At 40.6% G+C, this 24,684-nt stretch overlaps 4 protein-coding genes across 10 annotated transcripts in view; 1 reads left to right on the top strand and 3 right to left on the bottom strand.

Moving 5' to 3' along the window:
- The window catches only part of mical2a (microtubule associated monooxygenase, calponin and LIM domain containing 2a), a 33,022-nt gene extending 30,270 nt beyond the window's left edge, over positions 1–2,752 (bottom strand). The window contains exons 1-2 of one of the 7 annotated variants that reach the window (XM_077713768.1): positions 2,445–2,751; positions 2,306–2,370 (exon numbers count right to left, since the gene is read on the bottom strand). The gene's annotated coding sequence lies outside the window, so the exon portion shown is untranslated. Of the gene's footprint in view, positions 1–2,305 lie in introns of all 7 variants that reach the window. The other 6 variants (XM_077713769.1, XM_077713773.1, XM_077713772.1 and 3 more) reach the window with 6 other exon arrangements.
- Positions 2,753–3,463: 711 nt separating this feature from the next.
- On the top strand, positions 3,464–6,189 carry dkk3a (dickkopf WNT signaling pathway inhibitor 3a). The gene is made up of 6 exons (XM_077712787.1): positions 3,464–3,764; positions 3,834–3,890; positions 4,467–4,559; positions 4,633–4,777; positions 5,057–5,192; positions 5,256–6,189. Exons 1-6 carry the CDS (start codon positions 3,519–3,521, stop codon positions 5,341–5,343), a joined length of 765 nt encoding a protein of 254 aa, XP_077568913.1. The 5' UTR covers positions 3,464–3,518; the 3' UTR covers positions 5,344–6,189.
- On the bottom strand, positions 5,780–21,414 carry usp47 (ubiquitin specific peptidase 47). The gene is made up of 28 exons (XM_077712786.1): positions 21,135–21,414; positions 17,428–17,622; positions 16,627–16,743; positions 15,854–16,004; positions 15,667–15,763; positions 15,054–15,199; positions 14,877–14,956; positions 14,428–14,577; positions 14,224–14,319; positions 13,971–14,123; positions 13,707–13,865; positions 13,486–13,617; positions 13,232–13,308; positions 13,038–13,093; positions 11,742–11,854; positions 11,570–11,671; positions 11,287–11,494; positions 11,102–11,217; positions 10,784–10,903; positions 9,604–10,393; positions 8,379–8,554; positions 8,225–8,305; positions 8,028–8,143; positions 7,840–7,958; positions 7,529–7,659; positions 7,408–7,455; positions 7,180–7,310; positions 5,780–6,932 (listed from the first exon to the last, which is right to left on the bottom strand). The coding sequence occupies exons 1-28, from the start codon at positions 21,177–21,179 to the stop codon at positions 6,758–6,760; spliced, it is 4,080 nt and encodes a 1,359-aa protein (XP_077568912.1). The 5' UTR covers positions 21,180–21,414; the 3' UTR covers positions 5,780–6,757.
- A 794-nt stretch (positions 21,415–22,208) lies between these two features.
- On the bottom strand, positions 22,209–23,899 carry clec3a (C-type lectin domain family 3, member A). Its single transcript, XM_077712788.1, has 3 exons — positions 23,760–23,899; positions 23,597–23,677; positions 22,209–23,252 (listed from the first exon to the last, which is right to left on the bottom strand). The coding sequence occupies exons 1-3, from the start codon at positions 23,860–23,862 to the stop codon at positions 22,855–22,857; spliced, it is 582 nt and encodes a 193-aa protein (XP_077568914.1). The 5' UTR covers positions 23,863–23,899; the 3' UTR covers positions 22,209–22,854.
- Positions 23,900–24,684: the final 785 nt, after the last annotated feature.

Raw genomic sequence — 24,684 nt, 5'->3', positions numbered from 1 at the left:
GTCTTACTTTAATGTGTTTTTTTTAAATTTGAATAAATTGCTACACAACAAATAAACTCAATTCATACCAAAATTGTGATCGTCAGACAAATAATTATTCGACAACAATGGGTGGCATTCTGTCAGCCTTATGTTGTACACAAGTCAATAGTGGTGAAGTACTACAGGGAAGGAAACTAAACTTAGCAGAGTGGAAGGAGAACTTTACGACACCTCATTGCCAGTAACCAGTACAAGCTTGTTCTCACAATTTTTTTTTTTTTTTTTAGACAGCAGTGTGACTACATTCATGAACGGGTACTTTAAAACACACATTTTACGATTCATTTACCTGTCATACCTGCTTGGTTAGTCAAATTGGACATCTTTCTAGGTTTATTCACCTTGTCATTTTCTCAAAGATGATAAAAGGTCAAAAGCACCAGTCTGGTACAATCTGATGTAAAGGTGATTCACTTCCACATTTAAACAGCCATAAAAAAAAACACTTCTGCATTATGAATGTCAGCTAAATTGTCTACTGGATCTTGCAACTCTTAATTTTTAAAAAGCACAAGCTGGACACAATCTGACGTAAGAATGATTCACTCCCACATTCCGTTGTTGGAAAAAAAATCCACTTCTGTAATGTACATGTCAGCTAAATTGTGTTGTTACAGCAGCGTCTAATTCTAACAGGTCTTTAAAAACTCTTCAGAAGATTTCGCATACATTAATTTTAATCAAGAAACGTAGAGCTCAGCCCGGGGAGCCATTTGGCAGGACTAAACGCAGTTAAATAATAGCATAGGGCTATTATAATAACATTTAATGGACCTTAACTTTCTTTGTGAACGATAGAGGGAAATTCCATAAATATTGCGGTAGCAGCAAAGTGGACACAGGAGGTGATCATCTACAATAGTAAATCATTCGGATGGACAAAGTTTGGATTCCAGCACGTCTGCTCTGGGATGAATCAGAAAGAAAGCAATAAAAGCCTTTGCTGTAAACACACACACAAAATAGTTACAAAAGCGATAGGCTACTCAAGATATGACGCCTTATCTTTTGCAATGTGAATCATTCCAGACAGTCGACGTGGAGGAGGTCGACTGAGTCAGACTCCACATACACACAGGGTTAGATTTACTAAATATTTTGTCCATGGTCTTATCGGAGATGTGTGTGTGTGTGTGTGGGGGGGGGGGGGGGGGGGACTTTTATATTGCCTTCAAATGGGAGTGCCCCACCAGATGGTATTCTTCATCAAAACAAAGCTGCAGAGAAATTTAGAGGCTCTTTGAGCTGATGGCAGGTGTGTGCTTACTTCCCGGTAACATCTTTGAATATGTTGGGGTGGAAATGTATTGGTTCTTGGTGCCCATTGTCGCCATTCTCATTCAAAAATATCCATTGATCAATGCTACAGGTACGAAATGAAGACGTAAAGTCGTTTTATGGTTTTCGTTAGGCAAGCACAGTAGCTGGATTTTAACCTTTAGTCGCTCGAGAAAAACATTAACAGGCACACTTGTCACTCAGCAGCCTCTTTTTGAGTGGGCTGACAGAGTAGCATGTCCACAGCACACCTTTCTCTGCAAAATGTAGAAGTGAGTGTCATGAGGGACCCATTTTCACTCATTGATTTGAACACAACATTCGCTGGTCGCAGAATGGAAAACAATCAAACATTTGTTCAACATCCTTAAGATGAGTGCTACTTTTTTTGTCTATTGCACTGCAGTAGCAATACTTCAAAAGGTGCAGAAATGTCATGAAATACAGCTGAAGGGAAGAATACAAACAAGTAAATAAGAGTACGACAGTTGAATGAATATCAGTATTTTTCCAGTAGTGTCCAATCAGTCTATCATATATGTCTTGGGAATGACGGAGGAAACCGAAGTGCCCGGAGAAAACCCACGCAGGCCCAGGTTGAACATGCAAACTCCAAACAGATGGACCGACCGGGATTTGAACCCAGGTCCCCCACTGTGGGGCTGACCCACTAACCACTCAGCCGCTGGGCCGGCCAACATATTTTTCGATTATTATTAAATATGTGTGCCCTGCGATCGGCTGGCCACCGATTCAGGGTGTCCCTCTGCCTCTGGCCCGAAGTCAGCTGGAATAGGCTCCAGCACCCCCACGACTCTAGTGGGGATGTATCAACTTGAAAGTGACTTATGGCCAACACACACCCAAGCAGGTCATAATACAACTTGCATAAGTGTAGATAGGATTTTTTTCCAATAGGAATCCGATCTCAAACAACAATATCTAACCAACGCAGATCTATAAAATAAAACAATAAACGCCTTACCTCATTGAATGGAGCGGAAAAGTTTTCATTGCAGCAGGACTCCAATTTCCTGCAGAGGAGGATGCCTTGAGAAAATTGAACAACAGAGTCAAGTGTCTCACCCTGAGCGGATTCAGCAACATGAAGAGAAGTCGCTCACATGTCTAAGAGTAAAATAGCAGCAAAGTTCCCTCGTGGTTGTTGCGTGCTGGACGGCAGCAGCCGGTGTTTGAGGGCGGTACTAGGACGTGGACACATCCCACAGCTGCCGCCTCTGGCCCGGATATCTCAGCTGTCATACAGGGAGAGAGCCGGATCTCGCCAACGGCGTCTCCTTTTCACCATCACGCCTACTTAAGATGAAATGTTGGTCTTTGAACGTCTCATCCTGTTGCTACACAGTTTACGAGTTTGCGGGATGGTCTTTGAACGTGTCATTCCATTAGTACAGCATTTACGAACCCCACTGCATTTGAGTGGTCTTTGAAAGCAAACTCAAAGTCGTGCCAAACAAAACAGGGCGAGTGATTATGATGTTTCAAGTACTTCGCGACACATGGCGCCAGTTCACTTTTATGAACACCTCCGACGATGCGTGACACATTCCAAGCGTGTCCGTGAATGGAAGTATTTCAGTATGTAGCAAGTGGGCAAAATTGTGGGAAACAGCACCATCTTGCGGAAGCTAGGGGAGCACGTGAATCTGTGCAGCAAATAGACAACCCATTTAGAGAAATCGAGTCTGGGTTGCCACAAGAAATCCCCATAAAAGGGTCAAATGTTGTTATAATTCACGTTCCCTAACTTGTTGACAAAAATCATCAAAACGTATCATTTGCTTGACTAATCGTAGGCCCTTAAAGATTTAAAATGTATTTGTTTTATTAGGAATAAAACTGGATTTTTTGTGTAGTTATTTATTAGTGTTTTAATTTTTCAAATGTTTTTCAAATTGCCAATATAAAAATACAAGTTACCCACAATATATTTTTTATTTCAACTATCAGGCCTTATTTACCACAGGCCACAAGTGTGAGACCCTTGCTTTCAAGTATCTGTATGTAATCTACTTTCCTGAATTAAAGTATTTTTAAAGTCTAAACACCCCAGTTCAATTGCTGTTTTTTTCCAAAATCTTTTTCTATATAACCATCTGCATCTGGTGGGAAAAATCATACCCAAACTGCATCTACAAAGTGCACACTGCGCAGAAAGAGCTCAGGGGAGAATTCCAATGCAGAGTCATGTGATGCAGAGCCCTCCTCCTCATCCTCCTAGTGCAGCAAGCTCCATCCAAGTGATGATGAAGCTGCTGTCTAGGCCAAACATGCAAGCTGTCCTACTGCTTTTAACTCTTCTGCTACCTTGCAATGGCATCCTGCCGGAGTTACTGCACCCAGGAATCATCATCCTGGACAATCCTGTGCAGGACGAGGGGCATTCGGTGGCAGGGGACGACCAGCTAAACACCCAACCTCAAGTAAGGAGAACCTGACTCAGCATTATTTTTTTTTTTAAAGTGGATTTCAATATGTATTTCTTCCCGCAGGAGACAAATATCTCTACAACAACTGCGTCACCCGAGCTGGACAACCACATTGATACTGTGAGTACTGTGATATTTTTCCTAAATATACTTGGTTTATTTATTTATATATTTATGTATTATTTTTATGTATATACATATTTATGTATTTTTCATGTATATACTTGTTCATTTATTAACCATTTATTTATGTCTAAAATGTCTTTTCCTGTGTCTGTATTCTCACCCTCTTGCTACTATAACAATTAAACTTCCCAAATACGGGATGAATAAAGTTATCTAATCTAATCTAATACTACTCGATGTCCACTTATGTGTATTTTTTCTTAATTCTTTTGCAAATTTAAAATAAGCATAATAAATTAAATACTAGTTTGTTTGCACATTGCACCAGATTGGAAAATAAAATTAAAGATCATATTTTAAATATGTAAAGTTTGCACACCCCTTTCAAATACCATCTGATCACTACAATGGAAAGCAATTCAAAAGTTGACACATAAGCCTCTTAATTGTTAATTAGAGTGACTTTTCCTTTTCCCTTTTTAAGCAATTATTATTATTGTATATTTTAGTATTATTTATTCATTCATTTTGTGGACTGCTAATCATTAACCCATACATTGCATGTTTTAGGGCTGTGTAACCACTGAGAATTGTGGAAAGGAAAGATACTGTCTGCACCAAAAGCACAAATCGAGTTGTCAACCCTGCAAAGGCATTGATGTGGTAAGAAACTAGGACTGACAATTTCATTAGTGTAAAAAAAAGTGAAATTCATATTGCTTACATGACGTTGCAGTCGTGTACTGAGGACGAGGAGTGTTGTGGCATCCACTTGTGCGTTTGGGGTCAATGCAGACCAAATGCAACCAAAGGACAAGCTGGCAGTACGTGTCGCCATCAGACGCACTGCGGTCCTGACCTCTGCTGTGCCTTCCATGCAGGTGAGACTTACAAAGCACATATACATAATTAAACAGCACTAATGAACCCTACAGAAAGGTTGTTTTACTGTCTGCAATAACAAAATAATCTTGCATGCAATCCTTTCAGTCATAGCTACTGACTGAATCTACAAAGGAAACAATAGGGCTACTGGAATAATGTTTGACCTGTACTCAAAACATCACTTTCATCATAATATACCGTTTACTTTATTCTCATATTTTGACTGCATGTGACAGTCCTTAATGAAAAATAAAAGTACAACCTTTCGTGTCCAGCCTTGCTCTTCCCAGTCTGCTCTGCAAAGCCCATTGATCGTGAGCGCTGTTTACCTCCTTCCAACCATCTGACAGAAGATGGTGCACCCACAAAACATTGTCCCTGTGCTGGGGATCTCCAGTGCCAGCATCTCGGGTGAGCCACCGTCTTAAGTGACAAATTCACTATTGATCATCAAACGTTTCTTTCCACTACCAGGCGGGGGTCCATGTGTCTTCGAGCAGTCGACTCAAGCGAAGAAGATCTGGCAGACAGCCTTTACTCATCTATAGACTACATCCTCTAACATGGTTTTAGTTGGCATGCCCCCTCCCTGGACCCCTTGGGAACCGTGCTTGCTTTCCAGTCTGTATACATAACAAACCTACACAACATTGGAAGCCAATAATCATCACTTGCATCGCTGAAACTATGCACTAAAACTTGACACTCTGAAAGAGCAATAAAATAGTACCCCAGACTGGAAATCCAATCTATTTTCAACTGAATATTACTAGAAGAGTAGTATAGAACCACAAAGGCGAAATCATTCATGCAAATAAGTAGCGCAATGTTTGCTATCTTTGGTCGGAAAGAGGATGTTAGTGTAAACACAACTACCTAAAATGATAGAATGTAGTTTCAATCTAGCGATGTAACAATTTTGGGCAGTTACAGGTTGAAGTTCTTAGAATGACACTTTTAAACTTTTTAACTTTGTTTTTTTGAAAGAAAAAGCGAGATTATGAAATAAAGGATTTTAATTCATTTCTAAAATTTAAACTATTTTCACACAGGATTTGAATTTCAAAAGAAATATAACACCGACAGAGAAAAAACAAACAAACAAAAACAAAAATCAACAGATATTGGCATTTCTACAGTGAACAGCTGGTGGCAGCTTTAAAAGCCAAGCTTACCGAGACACTTGGAGACTTTCTCCAACTTCTGGCGTCCTATCAAGCAGCAGTGAGTTGAAACGCCGACTTCACCTCACGCTCTCAGCCGGAAAAAAAAAAAAATACAGCAAGGACATCGGATCATCGAGGGACAAAGCAACCCAGGACCCTCATTGGCAACCATTGACAGCATTCAAACCACTTGTACTTGCCGTCACTGGCATCCCGTCGAATTACAACCGGGGATAAACAAATTAGAAAATCAAGCTCCCTGTGTAGAACATCGTTACTTGATTTTCTTGCATGGAGCGTCATCGGATAAAAAGCCGAGGTGATGTCAGGTGAATAAGCTCTGACAGAAGCCAAACACGTGACCAGAAACTAACTTGAAGTATAGCAGCAGTACAACTGGCTAAGTGAACTACTACCAACTTGCATCCCCGGGATTCATTTAAGGTGGTTCCTAATCTTGCTTTGATAGAATTCAAAGGAAGCTGTGCAAAGAAAGATAATGAACTTTGAATGATAGCCGAGGGAATTGCGAGAAGAATCCAGATGAACCGGAGGAACGGAGATGAGACGATGTGTGTGGCATCTCTACAGCGTTATCCTGATTTGTCCTGACCGTTTTTTCAATTCATTTTCTATCAGGGCTAGTTTCTCCAATTCCCTTTCAAATTTACAGTACATTACAACCGGCTTTCCCAGCTCAGAGCTTAAGGTGAGAGCGTTTCAAACCCCTTGCCGCTGCTTGATGTTCAAGTGCCAGACAGTCGTCAGGAGGTCCAGAAGACACAGGGGGGAGGGGGTCGACCAGGGGCCTCAGTCCTGCCCTGAATCCTTTGCTGGACCGCCATCTAGATAAATCTTGAGGGCCTTCTCTTTTCGCGGTGAGTAACTGACCCTATGTCCAGTCTTGAGGAGGCGGCTGCTCTCCTTCTTCATGAGTTCATTGCGCTCATCTTCTGACAACTCCATCAGTTCTTCTGTACTATCTCTGCAAAAACATGCAAACAATAATGATGGTCTCACTTGACAAGTCAGAAATGGAGGGATTCTTTTACAATACTGAGCCATTTTACAAGTTATAGTCAAGCGTAACTGTCCCGTGTTCAAGTTAAACAGGGACATGATCACTAACTTAAGACTACGGCAATCTGGGTGTATATAAAACAATGCATTTGAATATTCTTTCTGATCATGTTGAGTGCAATTAGCTGAAAAGATTCCCAAAAGCTTTGTACCTGTAGAATACCACGGCGCCATCATCACAAATGTACAGAGGCCACATGTTTAACGCCGATACTTTGGGGTTCCAGTCCAACTCTTGATGGATCTCCAGCACAGAAATGTCACAGGGAAATGTTCCCCGGCCCTTTCAATAACAAACGGACAATCAGTTAAAAAAGAAAAAGCATGGAGAAGAAAAGGTGTAGAATTTAGGAAAAAATAAATACATAAATCAGACAAACCTTAGCAAACTCAAGCTTTTCAAGTGAGATCTCACTCATCTCACTAAGCTGCAATGACAACAAGGTAAAAAAAAGTCAGTGTGACTGAAGTACAAAGTGTGATGTGGAGGTCACGCCTGACCTTCTCCTTGAGTTCATCCACATTACTGGTCTCCAGAATGACTTCCTGAAAGGTACCTAGCGTCATCGAGGATGCATTCCACCTCCGGGTCAAAACAGCCAACTGTGACATGGACTTCATTTTCTCATGATCTGAAAAAGTAGTTTGTTAGTTAGAATAGTACCATCATTGATAAAATGGTGGCCAATTCCTTGAAATCATGCGCATTTTCATCAGAAAAATGACAGTTTCCCCAAATTAAGATTCTCCCAACTGTGATACACATGATAAAAGGTCTTAAGCCAAATACCATTTATAAATGATATAATTACCAATGAGGATTTCCAGGAAAACCTCCCAGTTGGATGAGATGCTGATGTCTTCCTCATAAACATGGTAGTCCAAAAACACCGTGCCTGGATTCTTCCATGTTTTTTTCCTGAGACGTACCCTGTGAAAAGCTAGATTATTTACCTATTATGGATTTTTCTTATTTTGGAGCTCCAGGTTGTAGTTTTACCGGTCAATGCTGAGGTCAAGCTTGCACTGTTCTCTCAATAGAGGAAGCAGCTCTTCTTTAGACTGTCTAACAGTCATGCCCTTTGCAAACACAGTATCCACAAGGAACTTGCAGGGCTATAAAAACAAAAACAAAAAACAATGTTAGCTCTCATTGCAAGTTTCAACAATGTTTTTTTTTTTTTTAACACCACTGACCTCTTGTTCATTTACTAGTAGTTGATACACTTTCACTCGGTATTCACCCTTTTTCAAGGCTCTCCCAAGCCGAATGGTTATCTGTGGAATGTAACACTAAATGTGAATGCGTCACTCGAATGCAACCGGCCGCATCAAGGTTTGATATTCTCACCTTGTTGTCGTCAGAGAATGACGACAGAGTTTCGTTGAGCCGCACGCTCTCAAACTCTTGGTTGTTGGCGTAAACCCGAAAGACTTTAAACTGGGCAGAATTTACACCGACGTAGGGTTCCAGATTGTGTTTGAAAGCTGCTAACGTTATCCTCTTGTCCACGTGAACCACTAAACCTGTGGAATAGCACATGAAAAAAAGTCAACAGGAGGAGATATTCAATCGTGTCGTTCGGGGTGAAAATAAGAAGTCATTACATTTATCCTTTACTCTGTTTGCATCAATTACTTTCAGACAAATCTGAGGTCAACGGGATTTTAACAGCTTAAGCTTGCTTGGAGATTTTTTAAGCATCCTAACCCTTTGCTATTTATGGCAACTTTCTGAAAAACAGTTTTTTAACAAACCACAAAACAGGTCTGCTCATGCCCCTAGTGACTAAAATACTCAAGTCTTAGAGCTGCTATTTCCAGAAACCCACATGAAGCCTATTCATGTGCCTACAATTAAATCCCAAAAAAGCTCAACTAGTTGAAATGTTTAGTTCAGTCAAAGCCATCGAGCGCACAAGACTGTTATGGAAATGTGGAACGAGTTGTCCAACATTACCAAAATGTCTCTCTCAATGCCTCATTGCTGCCAGAAGGCACTGCACAATTTTTTCAATTGATTTATAACTGCATTGGGAAAAATACAGCAAAGCAATTAAAGAGTGATAGCATTAGAGATAAAACTGATAGGATCCTACAATAAAAAAGGCATTTTCCCATTGGACGTATCAACAAATAATGCAGACCATATCAGCAGCTGGGCATCAAACTAAAAAATTAAACTTCCTTTAAATCATAACTTGAAAATTTAAGTAAAATAAATCATTCTTGTCTAGAGTGCCTTTTTTTCGAGTCTTTCTTTCCTTCCATTTCATCAAGTTGATTAGGTGGACTTAATTGAATGCGGTACCATATTTCAATTAATAATTATCCTGGACGTCAAATTATATTGTTGTGTGATTGAATTCACGCTTGAAATAATTTCTATTTTCATATTATATATATCTATATATTTTTTTCATGTTCTAGTTCCAATTACTCTCATGATACACATTCTTTGCAGAGTTCCAACGTCTCTATCCCTTGCTGTTGAACGATGGAGTTGTTCCACTACAATAGAAATGAAAGAAGAAAGAAAGCCTTATGTAAATACAGCATGAATAAAAAGCTCATACATTTTTGTGAATGGCAGGCAGAGTCATCCTGAGAACAAGGTTCTGTCCTGAAGTATAAGTACTGGGCATCCGATTTTGCCTTCCCGTTGTCGTCATACTCGCTATCGGTGCCGGAGTCTTCCTCCGCGGTGTCCCAGGTCTCTTTTTTGCCCTCGTGGGCTTTAGAGCGGCGGCTACTGGTGATGCTGTGCGAGTCCAAACCATTGGCCAGCTGGATGGGACCGCTGTCGGCGTTGCACAGTGTATCACTACTGTGACTCGAGCTCAGGATGTCGCTGTCCACCGAGCTGGTGCTGCGGTCATTGTTTACTTCAGAGTCTGAGCGCTCCTCACAGCCCACCTGGTTTTCTGGTGCAGATGAGCCACTGTCCTTGCACCCAGTTGTGGCCCGAATTCGGTTCTCTAGTTCTCTGTTGTCCGCGGCAACACAGGGTGAGTTTGAGTCCGCCTCTTGGCTCGGAGATTCAACGTATTCAAAGTAGCTGGCGTCCGAGCTTTTCTGGCTGTCGCCTTGCTGCTGCTGCTGCAGAGAAAGGTTCTTTAACTTTTCCGTGCTCTCCTCGAGGATGGCCTCCACTGATTTCCTGTTGCCTTTTGATCCTTCAAATGGAACATCCGAGGCACTGCCAACCTTTTGGCAATTTGTTCTACTGGCCAAAGTGCCCGGGGACTGTTCAGGAAGCAAGACCAGTAGTCGTATAGTATTCCCATGGCGATCTAAAAGCTTCCACAGGTGTGAGTCTGTGAAAGTGACCTGGTGATCAGTTGACTCAGAACTCTCCACGAATATCTAATGGGAGAAAAAAATGTAAAAGACAAAGAAATTGTAAGTTAACAACATCTAGTGTTACAATCCATCGTTGATGGCGATATATGAAGCAGAGTTGCGCTAAAAGTAGCTTTTTTTTCTAAACAGCGACCACACTAACTGGCATTCAATTACCGTACTACTGTATAAAGACTTTAAATGCTATTTAATAAATGCTTAAATTGGTTGCCATGAACAATGATTGGTGACTGGGAGGGGCTGTTAGCAAATGATCGCTGCCCATTCAAATGGACTCGAAAAATTATGACCCAATGCCAGCCATCCCAGTTAAAACAGATCTTTTGTTTTCAATGGCAGGAAATGAAAATTTAAAAATACATTGCAAACCGCAATGAAAATGAACTGACAGACCTTGTTACTCCTAAAAAAGCCTTCTGCTTTCAGTGTCTTGTGTGGAACATAGAGTAGACGCAGGTCATTGTAGCAGCGCTCCAGCACCACACGCATTGCTTCGACAGATAATCCTGTAGCCTGAATGGAGACATACATTATACAAATAATTAATTTTTATGTCTGCAATGGAAACAAAATATTCCATAAGGTGAGAAGATCCATGCAACCTGGCGCATCAATACGAAATGGAAAAAACATTGATTATACGTGCGCACACTGCATTGAGTACATCTTAACTTCTGGCTAACATTCTATATGAATGTGCTTATTAGAAACCTGTGCAATAAGTTGCTTGAATTCAGTGATGGTCTGGTTCAGATAAGCCCGAACACTGAGGGGCGGGGCGATGATTTCAGTTTTCAGATCCACAACGTGCACCTTCACCATCACCTCTGGAAAACCAGCACAACATCCACACGGATTAATAAACATCTCTTCTTTTGGTGGCTCTAGGTTCTCACCTCCGGGTTTGTAAGGTAGGAACGCTTGCTCTGGCCGCCGAATCTCCAACAACAGGTCAAACATGTACGAGGACTTGACACCACCGAGCAAAAGGCCCATGGGTGTCTCTTCCTCGCCCTCGTAGGAGCGCTCCAAGTACTCGTGGAACTCATCATACTTCACAAGGCGGCAACAGTCCAAGGGGATTGTTTCCTCCAGCTCCATAAGCTGAAATCAAAAATAGGTAACCAGGCTTGCACGCAATCACCACCATTGATCCATTTCAAGGATTTCCAAAAAAACCTTATAGGCCATTTCGGTTGCCTCCGCAAGGGTTTTGTCCTTATGGACTTCCAGTTTGCTCTCCACCATCATCTTGGAAGGATGCATACAGAAAAGCTTGATCTAAAGAAAGGGAAGCAAGTGATCAATATGCAGCTACTGCCTCCAGCCGGCGTAATCGATTGATATATACCTTGCAAGTGTTTCGCTCAATTTCTCTTTGTCTCTTCTCTTGTTCCTCAGACTCTTTCTCCTTCTCAACCAAACTCTTTATGTGCTCAGGGAAGTCATCGGCAGCTAAATACTCTGCAGACGGGAAAAATAGTTTTGACTCAAAGGCCATGAAGACAGCTAGAATTATAACATTTCTTACAAGATCAACATATTACAAGGCAAAAGCTTCAGTCAACAATTGTGAAACTAAACCCAAAGGATACAAAACAAATGACACTGATACAACATATGACAAAATGATTAGGGATATTGTAGTGAGAATTTTAACCTCAAAATGGTGACTGAAATGCAATATTTTACAATAGATTTGATTCTGATTCGTCCATAAAAACACTAATCTAAAAGTAATACGACCGTACCTAAAATGTATTTTAACAAAAGGGGTCTTAATCCTATTTTTTGGGGAATAAATTACAGGTGCCTGGGTGGCTTTTCTCCAGATAGTCTTTTTTCAACCCACATCCCCAAAACATGTATGTGGTAGGTTGTCAGAATTGGATTGGATTGGATAACTTTATTCATCCCGTAATCGGGAAATTTCTTTGTTGCAATAGGAAGAGGGTGAGGATGCAGGAATAGAAAAGGCATTATACACAAATGGGTACACATACATATATATACAAGCACATCTACACTGTATCCGAAATTCGGGAGGTCCTAACCCACAGCCTTTTTTGAGTTAAAGAGCCTGACGGCTGATGGGAGGAAGGATCTGCGGAAGCGCTCCTTCCGGCAATGAGGGTGTAGCAGTCTATTGCTGAAAGAGCTTTGGAGGGACTCCACAGACTCATGCAGGGGGTGGGAGGTGCTGTCCATGATGCTCCATTAATTATCCTTAAGTACGAGTGTGAGCACAAAAATACACTCTAGAATAGAAGCACAATCTGCTGTCAAATGTCCTCGATGTTATTGTCAAAGTGATAATGGTGTCATTTACCATTTACTCTCTTTTCATACAAATTGAATAGTGAGTGCTTTTCCTCTGCGCTCTCGTTTTCGCATTATCATTTTGATAACCTCCACAAAGTGTTTTTTTTATTGAGTGGCAAAAGTGATGTTTCAGTTTGCATTTCTCATTACCTGACATGTCTCTCATATTTGGGCTCACAGGAGTTTAGTTTCGATGCACCTAATTTAATTTGATCCATTCGTTTCATTTTATTTTATTTGCAACAAATTAGGCCAATAATGCACCCAAGGAATTTGGCTGTAGCCTAATCCAGTTGACAATGAATCTAATTCAATGATAACTTACTTGCATTTCTTGAGGGATCTTTCAATCTGTAAATCAGCATATAAGCATTGGTAGAGCTGCAGAAGAGACAAAAGAAGATCAACTAGTTAATTATGGATTATTGCTGGAACACAACAGTAAAAAGCCTCAAGTTCATTTACTGTGCAGGTTGTCAGAAAATTAAACAATTAGTAGAAACAATAAACAAAAGCCACCTTGCAAAGGCACTGGAATAATATCCTCTGCTCCCTGAGGACCCCCCATAAGTCTTTCTTATGTCTTCTTGGGTGATCTATCCAAAACCATGCAAAAGCAGGCTTGAAATTAGAAGTGGATACTTTGACAGTTGTAACACACACCCAACATTTCAACAGATACGACTGATATGCAAAACCACTAAAAGAGTCTTTGCAATCAACCTCACTTCTCAATTCTAAAGAAAGAATTGAGGCCACCTGTTGATACTGACCTTGCTAACATGCTGGTCATTGAAACTGTACCACTGTCCATCGGTGAAAGATCTAATGCAGGCGTAGTAGTGGCCACCTGCAGCACTTCCGGAATGGACCATAACGGAAAACAGCTCAAAACTCGGCAAACTCTGGCAAAAAGCGAGGGGAAAATGTTGTAGATCAGACTCGTTTGTCCTTAATAGCATTTAGTTTTCATATCCCTGTTTAAAGCAAATACCTTTGGCTTCAAGACCCTTTCTGCACTGCCAGTGCTGTCCAGGCAAATGCCTTCATCCACACAATCATCAGTGGAGAAATCATTGCTCATCTGGTCACTGTGGCAACTGCCTTCATTCTCAGCTCCACTGTCGGTGCAGCTTTCTGTCTGAGGGGACTTCTACGCAAGCAGTCCATAAAAAAAGAAAAAGAAAAACTCAAAAGAATGGATTTTGATAGAAAACGGGCAAAGTGCTACTACCATGATTGACATTACTGCTCTCACCTCATCTTCCACATCTATGAATGGACTCATATCAAGTTCCTCAGGGAAAGTCATGCTGTCATTGAGCTTGATGCGATGCATAGTGGCGTAGTCAAAATCAAATCGCTTCAGCTGCAGTGTCAGCAGGTAAGGAAAATGCAGAAACCTCAAACCCTGTAGCAAACCAGGTGGATTTAAGGGATAACTCCATTCTCAGATGTGCTCTTGTGCACTCTGCATACAAATTGTGCAAACTCATTTCTAGTTTGCTCACCTTCCGGGCATCGCATTTTTTTTTGCAGCGTTCGCAGAAGTACTGGTTGGGCCCATCTAGAGTTTCTGGCTGGATGAATGCCTGCAAAGCTTCCTCCTGGAGTACCAAAATATAAATCGGATTTAAACTGTATTCAAATGAGCACTTCAGTGACATAGTATGCAATGTGGGGAAAAAGTGATTATTGGGGAAAGGAAACCTTACCACGCTGCCATAGGCTTGGCTGGCCCCAAAGGGTCTTATTACAAGAGGGATATCCAAGAACGTATCAATCCTCCAGCTCTCATAGCCACACTCCAGACAGCGGACGTAATCCTTGAGTTTCCCCTGGTATAGCTGGTTGATCAAGTCAGCCTGAAGAGAGGAATGCGGACAGGCCAGGTTAGGGAAGGCAAGAATCTTTTCATAATAAATTCAACAGGGATAGAAGAATGAGCTGTCAAAACATAAATTCATCTCCCACTGGATTTTTACTAAATTTGATTATTTGCAATATGTAATCACAAGCTTAGTTGTCTCATGTGGAGACATGTTTTCTACTCAGACGCAGACTTTAGTGTTAGCAATCAAGCCCTGGCAAAGACAAAATTAAGTGTCAAACTCACAGATGCTAATGGCTAATTTTCCTTTTTTTTTGCTCCCATTTCTCCTACCTGTTCTGTTTGCTTCCATTTTTGCTCCAAGGCATCGAACATGACCCTGCAAAGTTCTTGGACATCATGTTGCTGCCAAGCTGGGAGGAGCATTAGAAGGGAAAAAAATATTCAGTAGCATGTGATGACCCTCGAGACAATATCTTTGCTGCCTCATGAGATTCACCAAACTCTTACCCTCACTGCTGTCCCATCCAAAGCTTCGTGTCACATCGGTTGTCTCTATGGCACGTTTCTTGCTGGTCTGGAGAAGAACAAACAGTCTTTGCAGCTGGTAGGGAATGCTTGTGACTGGCTCCTCTTCGGATTCTTCAAACTCCCATCTTAAGGGGACAACAAATGAGGTTCAATGTTCGAAAGAGATGACCAAAAAGCAAACTTTAAATACAAACTCAACAAGGTGCCCTGCCACTCATACAGACAGCAGCCTTTAAAAGCACATGCCTGCACATGGGGGTTACGACAATTACATGACAACAATATTGGATAATATTATTAATTTACAACTGTTTTCATAGATGAATAGTAACAGGTTGTTGACCTAAAAATGGTCAAAATCCTAATTTTCCGTAAAGCTTCTTGATAATCAATAGCTTTATAGTTTCATTTATATTTTGAAGGCTAAAAATACAAAAAAGGAAAAAACAGAACTATCCTAGTGTTTTTGCAGTAAGTCACGCGGCGCTCTTTTGACTTTTGTTTTGACAACAATCTGACATCATAATACACGGTTCAACTGTTCCGGGTCAATTAAAAAAATGACAAACGAGGACGGAATACGTGTACTTACTTGTACAGCGCATTTCTGAACTCCGGAGTCATGAACAGCGTTTGTAACAGACTGTTCAAATAGCAGGTCATTGCTTGGTTAACCAAGCCCACGTAACCTACATTGGTGGAGAAGGCATAACTATAAACACAGCTGAGTTTGTGCAAAATGAAAATCACGACACATTTTACAGCCAACGACGCCTTACCCGTATCAGATTTGTTGAGTATGGAGGTATATGAATAAGAGGGGCTACTGCAGTCTCCACTGCAGCCAATTGCTTCTCGGGGCAGGGGCCCGATGAAGCGCTCCTGGGAGCCATCGTCCAGTCCGCTGCTCTCTGCTGCTCCTGATTCGTCCTGATGGCAGAGAAGATAAAAAATGTCTCAATTGCCCCATATCTTAAAACATAATCTGATGCAATTTATTCAACATTGTCTGCCAGTGAAGCGACTGTAGGACTGAAGTCTTCCTAGTTCATTTGGACTGGACATCTTTTGCAGTCAATGTCATTAAAACATGGGTCTGTCCCGACAAGACTTGCCGGTTAAAATGATTTAAACGTCAATCACCTTCAATAGCAGCCAATAGTTTAACGACAGTATTTACAAACTAACCCCATAAGTTATATATAGTAAACGTCACTAGACATGGTGGTTGTGTTAAGTTATTCCACTCTCGTCTTACCTGCTCAAATCACGCTAAAACAGTTACTCGAGACTCATGAGGCCACATCATGTGACCATTTTGCATCACACCCTCGTCCAAGTCTTAAAAAAGTAGAACTACAAATCTGGAGAACTACAAATTCTGCAAAGGAAGCCTTGAATATATTTTTTTCTTTTTTTATTTATTTTGCCCAACATCTGACCCTCAAATCACTTCTGGGTGCTTGTGGCACTCAATAAGGTCCATTTAATAGCTGGAATTATGCAATGGAAGAACTTTATTTTTCTGTTTAATTAAAGCTAATTCACTCACCGAAGCAACACGTGGCTGTTCTCCATCTTTGTCTGTAATCTGGAGGAAATTCCTTTTACCATCAGGCTGAAAGCCAGAGTCCAGAAGCGACACGTCTTCGCTGTGCTCGAGGGGTGTCTGGATATATAAAAGGGTGGAGGATTCAGACATCATTTATTTAAATGGACTATCTTCTCTTCTTTCCAAAACACGAGGGGCTCCATTATAAGAGATTTCAGAGACGAGTGAGAGTGAATTCTTGTGTTGCCAGAGGGTTCTGTCATTGGAAAAATTAGTTACACACCCAGAAATTGTGTAACAAAAGGACATCATACACTTTCTTCCTGATGTCCATGCTGAAAATGAACAACCAGAGAGTGATGCAGTAGAAGCATACGGTAGCTTAATCCACTGACCTACTCAGTGAGATAACAACGGGCACAGCACCTAGGCTTTGGCCTGGGTCAGAAGAAGGATTAGCCTTGGTTCCTTTAAGAAAAGGGGCCACTATGAACATAAAAAAAAGAACACAAAAGCCTTCTTCTATATTATTCATCTGCAAATACAAGCTTGGGAAAAACTGGGTTTACTTTGTACAAATGAACAATGGCATGTCCAAATCCACTACTGATATTAACCTTTAGGCCATGTGTTAATTACAAACCCTGCATTTCTACTAGCCTTACTCAAGTCCAGCTACAGCACAGCCCCATGGGTAAAGATTTGATGACAACTATGTAAACTGTATGGAAATGATAAACATTTGACAGCTGAATGTATTTTAATCGTGTGGATTGCAGTTAGTAGAATTTCCTTCCCTACCATCTCTTGCGTGTTCCCCCAGGCGAGTTCAAAGGATCCGTTGACATATCCGGCTTTATGAGCAACATCTTCATAGAGTTTGAAGAGAGTTGTGGATGCAGGTAGGTTAAAAGTCAACCTTTCATTGACGGTCTTGGCACAGGTAATATCCTGGATTATACACAGCACTCTGGGCTCCTCTGCAGCTTTTTGGATCTGAAAATACAAGGGAATGGGGTAAGAGTGTGCGATCGCCTGGATATCCCCAAATGCCTATCCTGTATTAAGTATATGCAAAACTGGTAAACGCTTCTACTTATTTGGTTGCGCAATTCTTGCAAGATGAGTCAGACGTTCTAGGAACACAGCACACATCATGCCATGTTACAGGTCAAACCCAATTAATACCAGTTGCGTGACATTTCTGAAAACATGCAGCAGGTTTCCCAACTAGATTCGAATAATTCTTTGGCATGGACAGAACGGATGGCGCAGAGGAAGGAAAAAAATGTTCAATTGGCAAACCTGTTTGTGAGGTGTTGAGGTGTCATATTCTAAGAACCAAAACCAACATGGTTTAGCAAGGTGGTCCAGAGGAGACCACGGGAAGTGACGTCATCACGGTGCAATGGGCATATTTGTCTAGATACTATTTGTTCACACCAGAGTCAGATGAGGATGGCGCACAAGAAGGGTTGAATGTACTGTAGAGGCCACTATGCATTTCAGCAGGAAATTGTACCCAATATTGGACCATGGACATCTTTAAATGCCAACCAGTAGTCCCAATTGATTGGAAATGTATTGCCACCAAAGGCAGCCAATGAGTTAATAGAGATAAAAAGTCCACTAAATGATTTCCATTCTCAATATCGATGCCATGCAGCTATTTGCCAACATGCTAACAATCTGATCCCATTCCAATTGCACACACAAAAACAAGGCACTGCTACCTGTGAACTCCTTTTCAACTCAGCAAAAAGATTCTGTCTGCAACTCCAAAACATACCCTAACAAATGGGACATAAATAAACATGGGGACTTCAACAAGGCAAGTGAAAGCAAATTAGTGCATCTGAGCGTCTTGATTGAGAAGCTAGCAATTGGTTCAAGTAGTAATGATTGTGAAATTCAGCAATTTTCGGATTTTGTAACATGCGTATTGTGATCCTGGCAAAATGTGACTGAGTGACATGTTCTATAACAGAGCTGCAGCTGACAACACACAAGTGTATTATGAGATTAAAGGTTATTTTTACCATGGATATAATCACTGGGTGCCAACATGCAGTGACGCAGCGCAAACAACATTTTCTCGAGAGGTTTTTGTTTAATGGCTGCACCTCATCCAAAAGGCAGAATAGATATAATTGGAAGACAGCAATAAAATACAAGAAAATGCTAAAACTACAATAAAAATGCAACAAAAGGACACTATAGTTGCAAATGACAATTTGGGAGAGACAAACACTGGCCAAAATTTGTCATTGCGAGTAAAATAATGGAGGAAAACAAGAGTATGATGAAACTTAGATGCCAACAAATAAGAATGAAGGAACCAACCCTAATGGATTTAGGAGAATGACTAGAACTATTATTTGGTAAAAAATACATTTTAGACAGCTTCAGGATACTGCATTGTTTTGGTGTGGTTATTTTTTGTTTTGTTTTTGATCATGGTTTCATTTGTGTAATGGTTTCTTTTTGATAGGGTTTTACTTCCTGGATTTCTTTCCTTTATTAGTCTTCAAACAATTCCAAGCCATAGAAGGAATTGATCGGTGTTTGCCAACAAAGGACTTCGATCTGTATTTTTTGCATTGTGCATTCCAGTCATATCAGTGGGTTGGTAAATAAGAATAAAAACGGAGTGAGGCTGTAAAACTGCTACATTATCTTCTCTCTTACTGCCAACTGCTCAGCTGCTGTCTTTTTTTTCTTTACATATTGACCAATAAAATAATAGGTTTATCACCACTCATTTGTCAACTAGGTCACTGTTTTATTGTTTCCAATCTAATGTTATGTATGAAATATTGATTAATCATACAGATGTTTATTTTCTTACCAATAAACCTCATGTTGGGATCACATTTTATGTCAAGGCACCATTGCGCTACAATATTATTAAAAGTCGTGTTAAAATGAATAGTGCAGCTATTCATTTGTTTGAACTTGTACTTTGCAAATTATATGCAAATAATAGAAACAATAAAGTAAAAATGTAGCATTATTATATCTATTTGCTACTTTAGTATTCTAGATATGAACACACCTAACCATTCCTTTTTCATCCTGCTAGTTTTATTTGTATATAATACATGCGCGATCCATTTGTTCTGGTTTGTCAGACTGACTTGTTACTAAAGCAGGCAAATTTTATGAACACAAATAGAGCCAGAATGTAACATGATGGCAGACAAAGTCCCCGCAGCCTTACGACACTCTCATAGAGTAATTTAGATGATGCATTTCAGCCTGGTGAATTCATAATATTTTTCATACGGAAAAAAAAACACTGATGGAAAAAATTGGAGTCTGTCATGGGAAGCGAGGAGCGCATGCAGTTCTTTCTTTTTTTTTTTGACGCGATGGAGTAGATTCATCAACTCACTCGCTTGCATTGACAGATAGGCGTCATTTGTGCTGGGAGGGCGAGGGTGAATGAATATTGCCATCCGTCTCAGTTCAAATGAATGTTTATCGCCATCATTTGTATCCAATGAGTTAATTAGTAACCAAAAATTAGCTTTCAATGTCCAAAGTGTTGGGGAGTAAAATGGATGCATAGTTATCTTTTTACAAGTGTCATCTTTAAACACAATAGTAGTGGCTTTGGTGAAAATGTGAAAGTTAAGCACTGTGGAAAAAGTGCACTGTCCCATTCCTATTATAATTTTTTTGTTTTGCTATGTATGCTCTGATTGAATATAATAAGATGCAACTAAAATGCTGTTTAACTTTTCATCGGCTGTACTTTCTTTTTATACTAAAATTAGTCCCCTAATGTTTAATAATAGTAATAGTACTTACTCTTGAGCACATTTTTGGGCTACTCTCTCCAACTCTGCCTATCTAACAGCCGATAAACCAGTCGATCGTGTCTGCATGATCAGACATTTTGATCAAGGAACTAACATAAATAAGATCAAAGAGTACTCAAACGTTTTAGTTGGGGAAAAGTACCTAAATAAGCCTTTCAAACAGCAACTGACACACCTAAGCGAAGACATGCATATTTTGAGCTCCATTTCCAAACAAGGGACATCGTGACATTAAAAGATTCCGATCAGTTCTAATAGTGCAATATTATGATTGTCACATATTTATTAAACGCATAACAAAGTTGATTTTCAGACTTATCAGTCGACATTAGCTCGTCAGATGGACCTACTTGAAAGCGGAAGACATTAACGGAGAATATTGTGTCAACTTCAAACGACGTGACGATCACGCGTGGAATTTGCAGTTTTTAATCCGTGCGATTGACAGCAAAGCTCCACTTTTGTCACAACAATTCACTTTGTCTTCAATGTTGCCCATATCACGCACGATAGGCCGTCCAAGTCGTGTTTAGAAGCTAACCGCTAAGCTAAGTTGGCCTTTAAACAACAACCGAACTCCTTTAACACTTAAAACCTTGACATTACCTGCATGTATTTTTGCATTATAGTCTTAAAAAGGGGATGACAAGTAACGTGGCCAGGTTTCTTTAAAGATCGACTCACCTCTTTGGAAACGAACTGATTCTCTTCGCTAGGCACCATTTCCATTTGTGCGACACTTTAAGGCGAGCCGAACGCGGACGAGGATGTCAGCGAAATAAGTGTGCACGGGTCCTCGGCAGCATGTTTCGCGTCCTGTTCTCGGGACTTTAGGCAAGTCTGTCAAAGCGAATGACACTTGTTCCAACTTGTGCTCTTATCGGAGTGCTACGAAGAGCGATTGCACTCCCCAGAAGCTGCAGCGGTGCTATGGAGAAAAATGGCCGGTGTGTTACTGCGCGAGATTTCATTCAGCAATCTCTGACGACGACGATGACGTACAAATGTTTGGACCTTTAAATTGGACCAAGCCGAGTAACCTTCGTTTCCATCACTTTCACTCAGAGCACAACTGTGTGAATTTTTTTAAAGACTGTATTCATGAATTAAGCGATGCTTGTCAAAGCGTTCATTCAAATGTAATTACAGCATATTGCCACTAGATGGAAGAAATGCACATTCTCTGTGGATTCAAAGAAGTCTCTCAAATTTCCTGATATTGAGACAACGCAGTCATTTTATTAATTCTTTTTCTGTGTCGCTTATCCTCACATGGGTCGAGCATTGGGTTTGTCTCCATTTGTCTCCATGAGCCTTGCGATTGGCTAGGAACCAATTCAGGGGTTACCCTGCTTACTCACCATTGCAACCCTTGTTATGATAAGCGGTTCAAAATAATGATTTGTTAAAGGGAATGTTAATTGCTGGTCTTGGATTTGTCATCTTCATTTTGTTATGACAATAGTCAACATTGTGGGGACGGTATTAACTCTCCCTTAGGTTTGTTGTCACTTGAAATCTACTTTGTTTAAAAATGATGACAACTTTTACCAATATAGGCTGTTTTATTTTATTCTAATTTGACTACAGAATTTACTTCATGTGAAAACTGTCCTAACTAGCTAGTAAGTTACTGATATAAAAAATAAATAGTGAGAACACAAGTGGTGAATTGGTGTACATATTTATTTTCCACGCAGTGAATGTATTGCTTTACATTTGCAGATTGATTGCTTGATAAAGACGCTGCAAATAAATAAGACTATTTACAGCGTCCTTATTCTGACTAGTATTAGCGATAGAAAAGTAAATAGTTTGGCACCCTATCATAAAATGCAAAACTCTAAAGAAAAGTATGATGATGATCTCAAATCTTTCAAATGTTTACATAATAAATTAGGGTTATGTGACCCTAATCCATATAACACAATACAGTAGTACCTTGTTTATCACAATTCATAGGTTCCAGGACCTGTTGAATTTGGCGAATAACCACAATGTAGGAACAGTGTTTTTATGGTGTCCAATAAATGTTATCTGGAATTTTTAAACGCTATCTGTACGATTATTTAACTCCCGAACGTAAACACTGTTCTCTAATGGGCAGTGAAATATTCTCCAACTATGACTTGCCATTTTTCCTTTTTACACATGTTGGACAGATCCAAACCGGGATGTGCTGAATCCGCAATTGTCAATCCGTATTACTGTATTGTGTGTGGCTTTAAATATCCGTCAAAATTCTGGGAACTCTTAGCTGGCATTTATAGAGTTCAGACTGAAATCGACTATTTAACTCATTTGCTGCCATTGATGGCAATCCCCGACGCCCCTCTCACTTCCAATGCTTCCAATCATCTGTCACTGTCATTGGCAGCGAATGAGTTAAGGATATACAGATGTATTAGGGAATAACATATTCACAAATGTACTTTTTCAGACTACGGCACACTTCGTCGTACCATTTGCCCTGCGCGGCCACGGAAATAGAAACGCAGCTTTCCCTCTTGCTTCCAGTAGGCTGCTTCTTGGAACGGTCCCAGTTGACATAACTGACGGGCTGACTATTGACGTCGACGTACTGGCCTTCTTTCACAATGTCTGCCACACCAATCCAGAAATCTTTGGAGCCCGGGGAACTCCTCTTGGCGTAGTCTCGAAGCTCGTTGTTCTCCATCGCGTCTCGCGGAGTTGCCAGAGTTCCCCCTTGCGCTATACAGTCTTCGTTGGCCTCGTGGTAGTGTTTGGGTTCCTCCAATGTCAGATAGCATTTCCTTTGGACTTTGATGCCACGGAGGCACACTAAAGACACAGATCACATGAGCCAACTCATTCTATGTCACACAGTCTATACCAGGCATATTGATCGGCAATTTCCAATATGACATCAATATAATATGAAATTCTACAGACAGGCAGATGAGTGGTTAGCGCCCTTGGCTGTGTGGAGTTTGCATCTCCTCCCTATGTGTGCGTGGGTTTAAAAATATGCATGGGATGCTGGTTGAACACTCTAAATTGTCCCTCAGTAAACCAAATAGCTCATCTAAGAGATGACACTGTTGATTTTTTTCCGCATTTGATTGGATCTTCGTCCAATGAATCCAGATGGATGCATCGTTCCAGCCCAGTTTGAGAATCCCTACCTGTCTGCAAGGCCTGTGTCTCTTTCAGCAAATTCACCTCCCGCCACAACTTCTCAAGCTGGCCCTTCACATCGTCATCTTCTGCAGGTCCACAGAGGAAAGAGGAAACATCAATTTGCGCTGTGGGGATGTTGTGTCTGATTATATGCCTGATTATTATTACCAGTTGCTCGAGGCGACTTCCTAATGCGGGGCGGCCGTCCGCAGCCGGAGTGGAGCAAAGAGACGCACAGGACGAGGAAAACGCCGAGGCCCAGACGTGCCATGATGGAGGCTGCGTACAGTGCTGCACCTTGTGCTGTTGTGAAAGGAGACCCACCAAAAAGTCTTGGGGATTGAGCAATGCATACTAGCTCTCTGTGTGCTGCCACTGCATTGGCCGACATGATGTTTTTTTCACAAACACGAGGAGGAGGTAACAGGGATATTCCAAGGGACAAATAATGTCTTCCTTGTGTTGGGATTTGTGAGAAATATTGACATGAGGCCTAGTGCACTGCGCACTGTGTCCTTTCATTTCACATGGTGGAAATATCATTGGCGCTTAGGCACTTCTCTGGCGTATTTAGATGTGCTAAGCAAAGCGCTGACACGTTACAAAATTTCACAGTAAAGTTGTTAGTCGGCAGAAAAATGTGGTTGGAAGGGTCCATGTTATTTTGTGTGTGTGTGTGTGTGTTGTTTCTTTTCACTTGCATGCCAAGCTATTGCTTGTTTATGACAAAGTGAGATGCTCTCTTTTTTTAATTCAAAGATTGTGTGTTGCCCTTTTGTTATTATTTCATACTTTGACACGCAAACACATAATCCTGTTTTGAATGGTACTACAAAAAAAATCATATGCCTTGTTTTTCTTTAGGAAAGTTCTATCCAATTTATTCTCGTTTTATTTATTTATGGTGTTATTATTTTTACACTAGCTGATGTGGGGCTGTTGTAAGATTCAAATATCCCTTCTGGTGACCATTAAATGCATCTCCTTTAATTACATGCAAGGGTATACTAAGAAGGATAAGAAGCTGCTGTTTTACACAAGATATCATTTTTACTATATGTTATACTATAGGAAACGTCTTGGCTGCTTATTA

The sequence above is a fragment of the Stigmatopora nigra genome, chromosome 3 (genome assembly GCF_051989575.1).
Source record: "Stigmatopora nigra isolate UIUO_SnigA chromosome 3, RoL_Snig_1.1, whole genome shotgun sequence".
Taxonomy (NCBI): domain Eukaryota; kingdom Metazoa; phylum Chordata; class Actinopteri; order Syngnathiformes; family Syngnathidae; genus Stigmatopora; species Stigmatopora nigra.
This window is presented reverse-complemented; position numbering and strand designations above follow the sequence as displayed.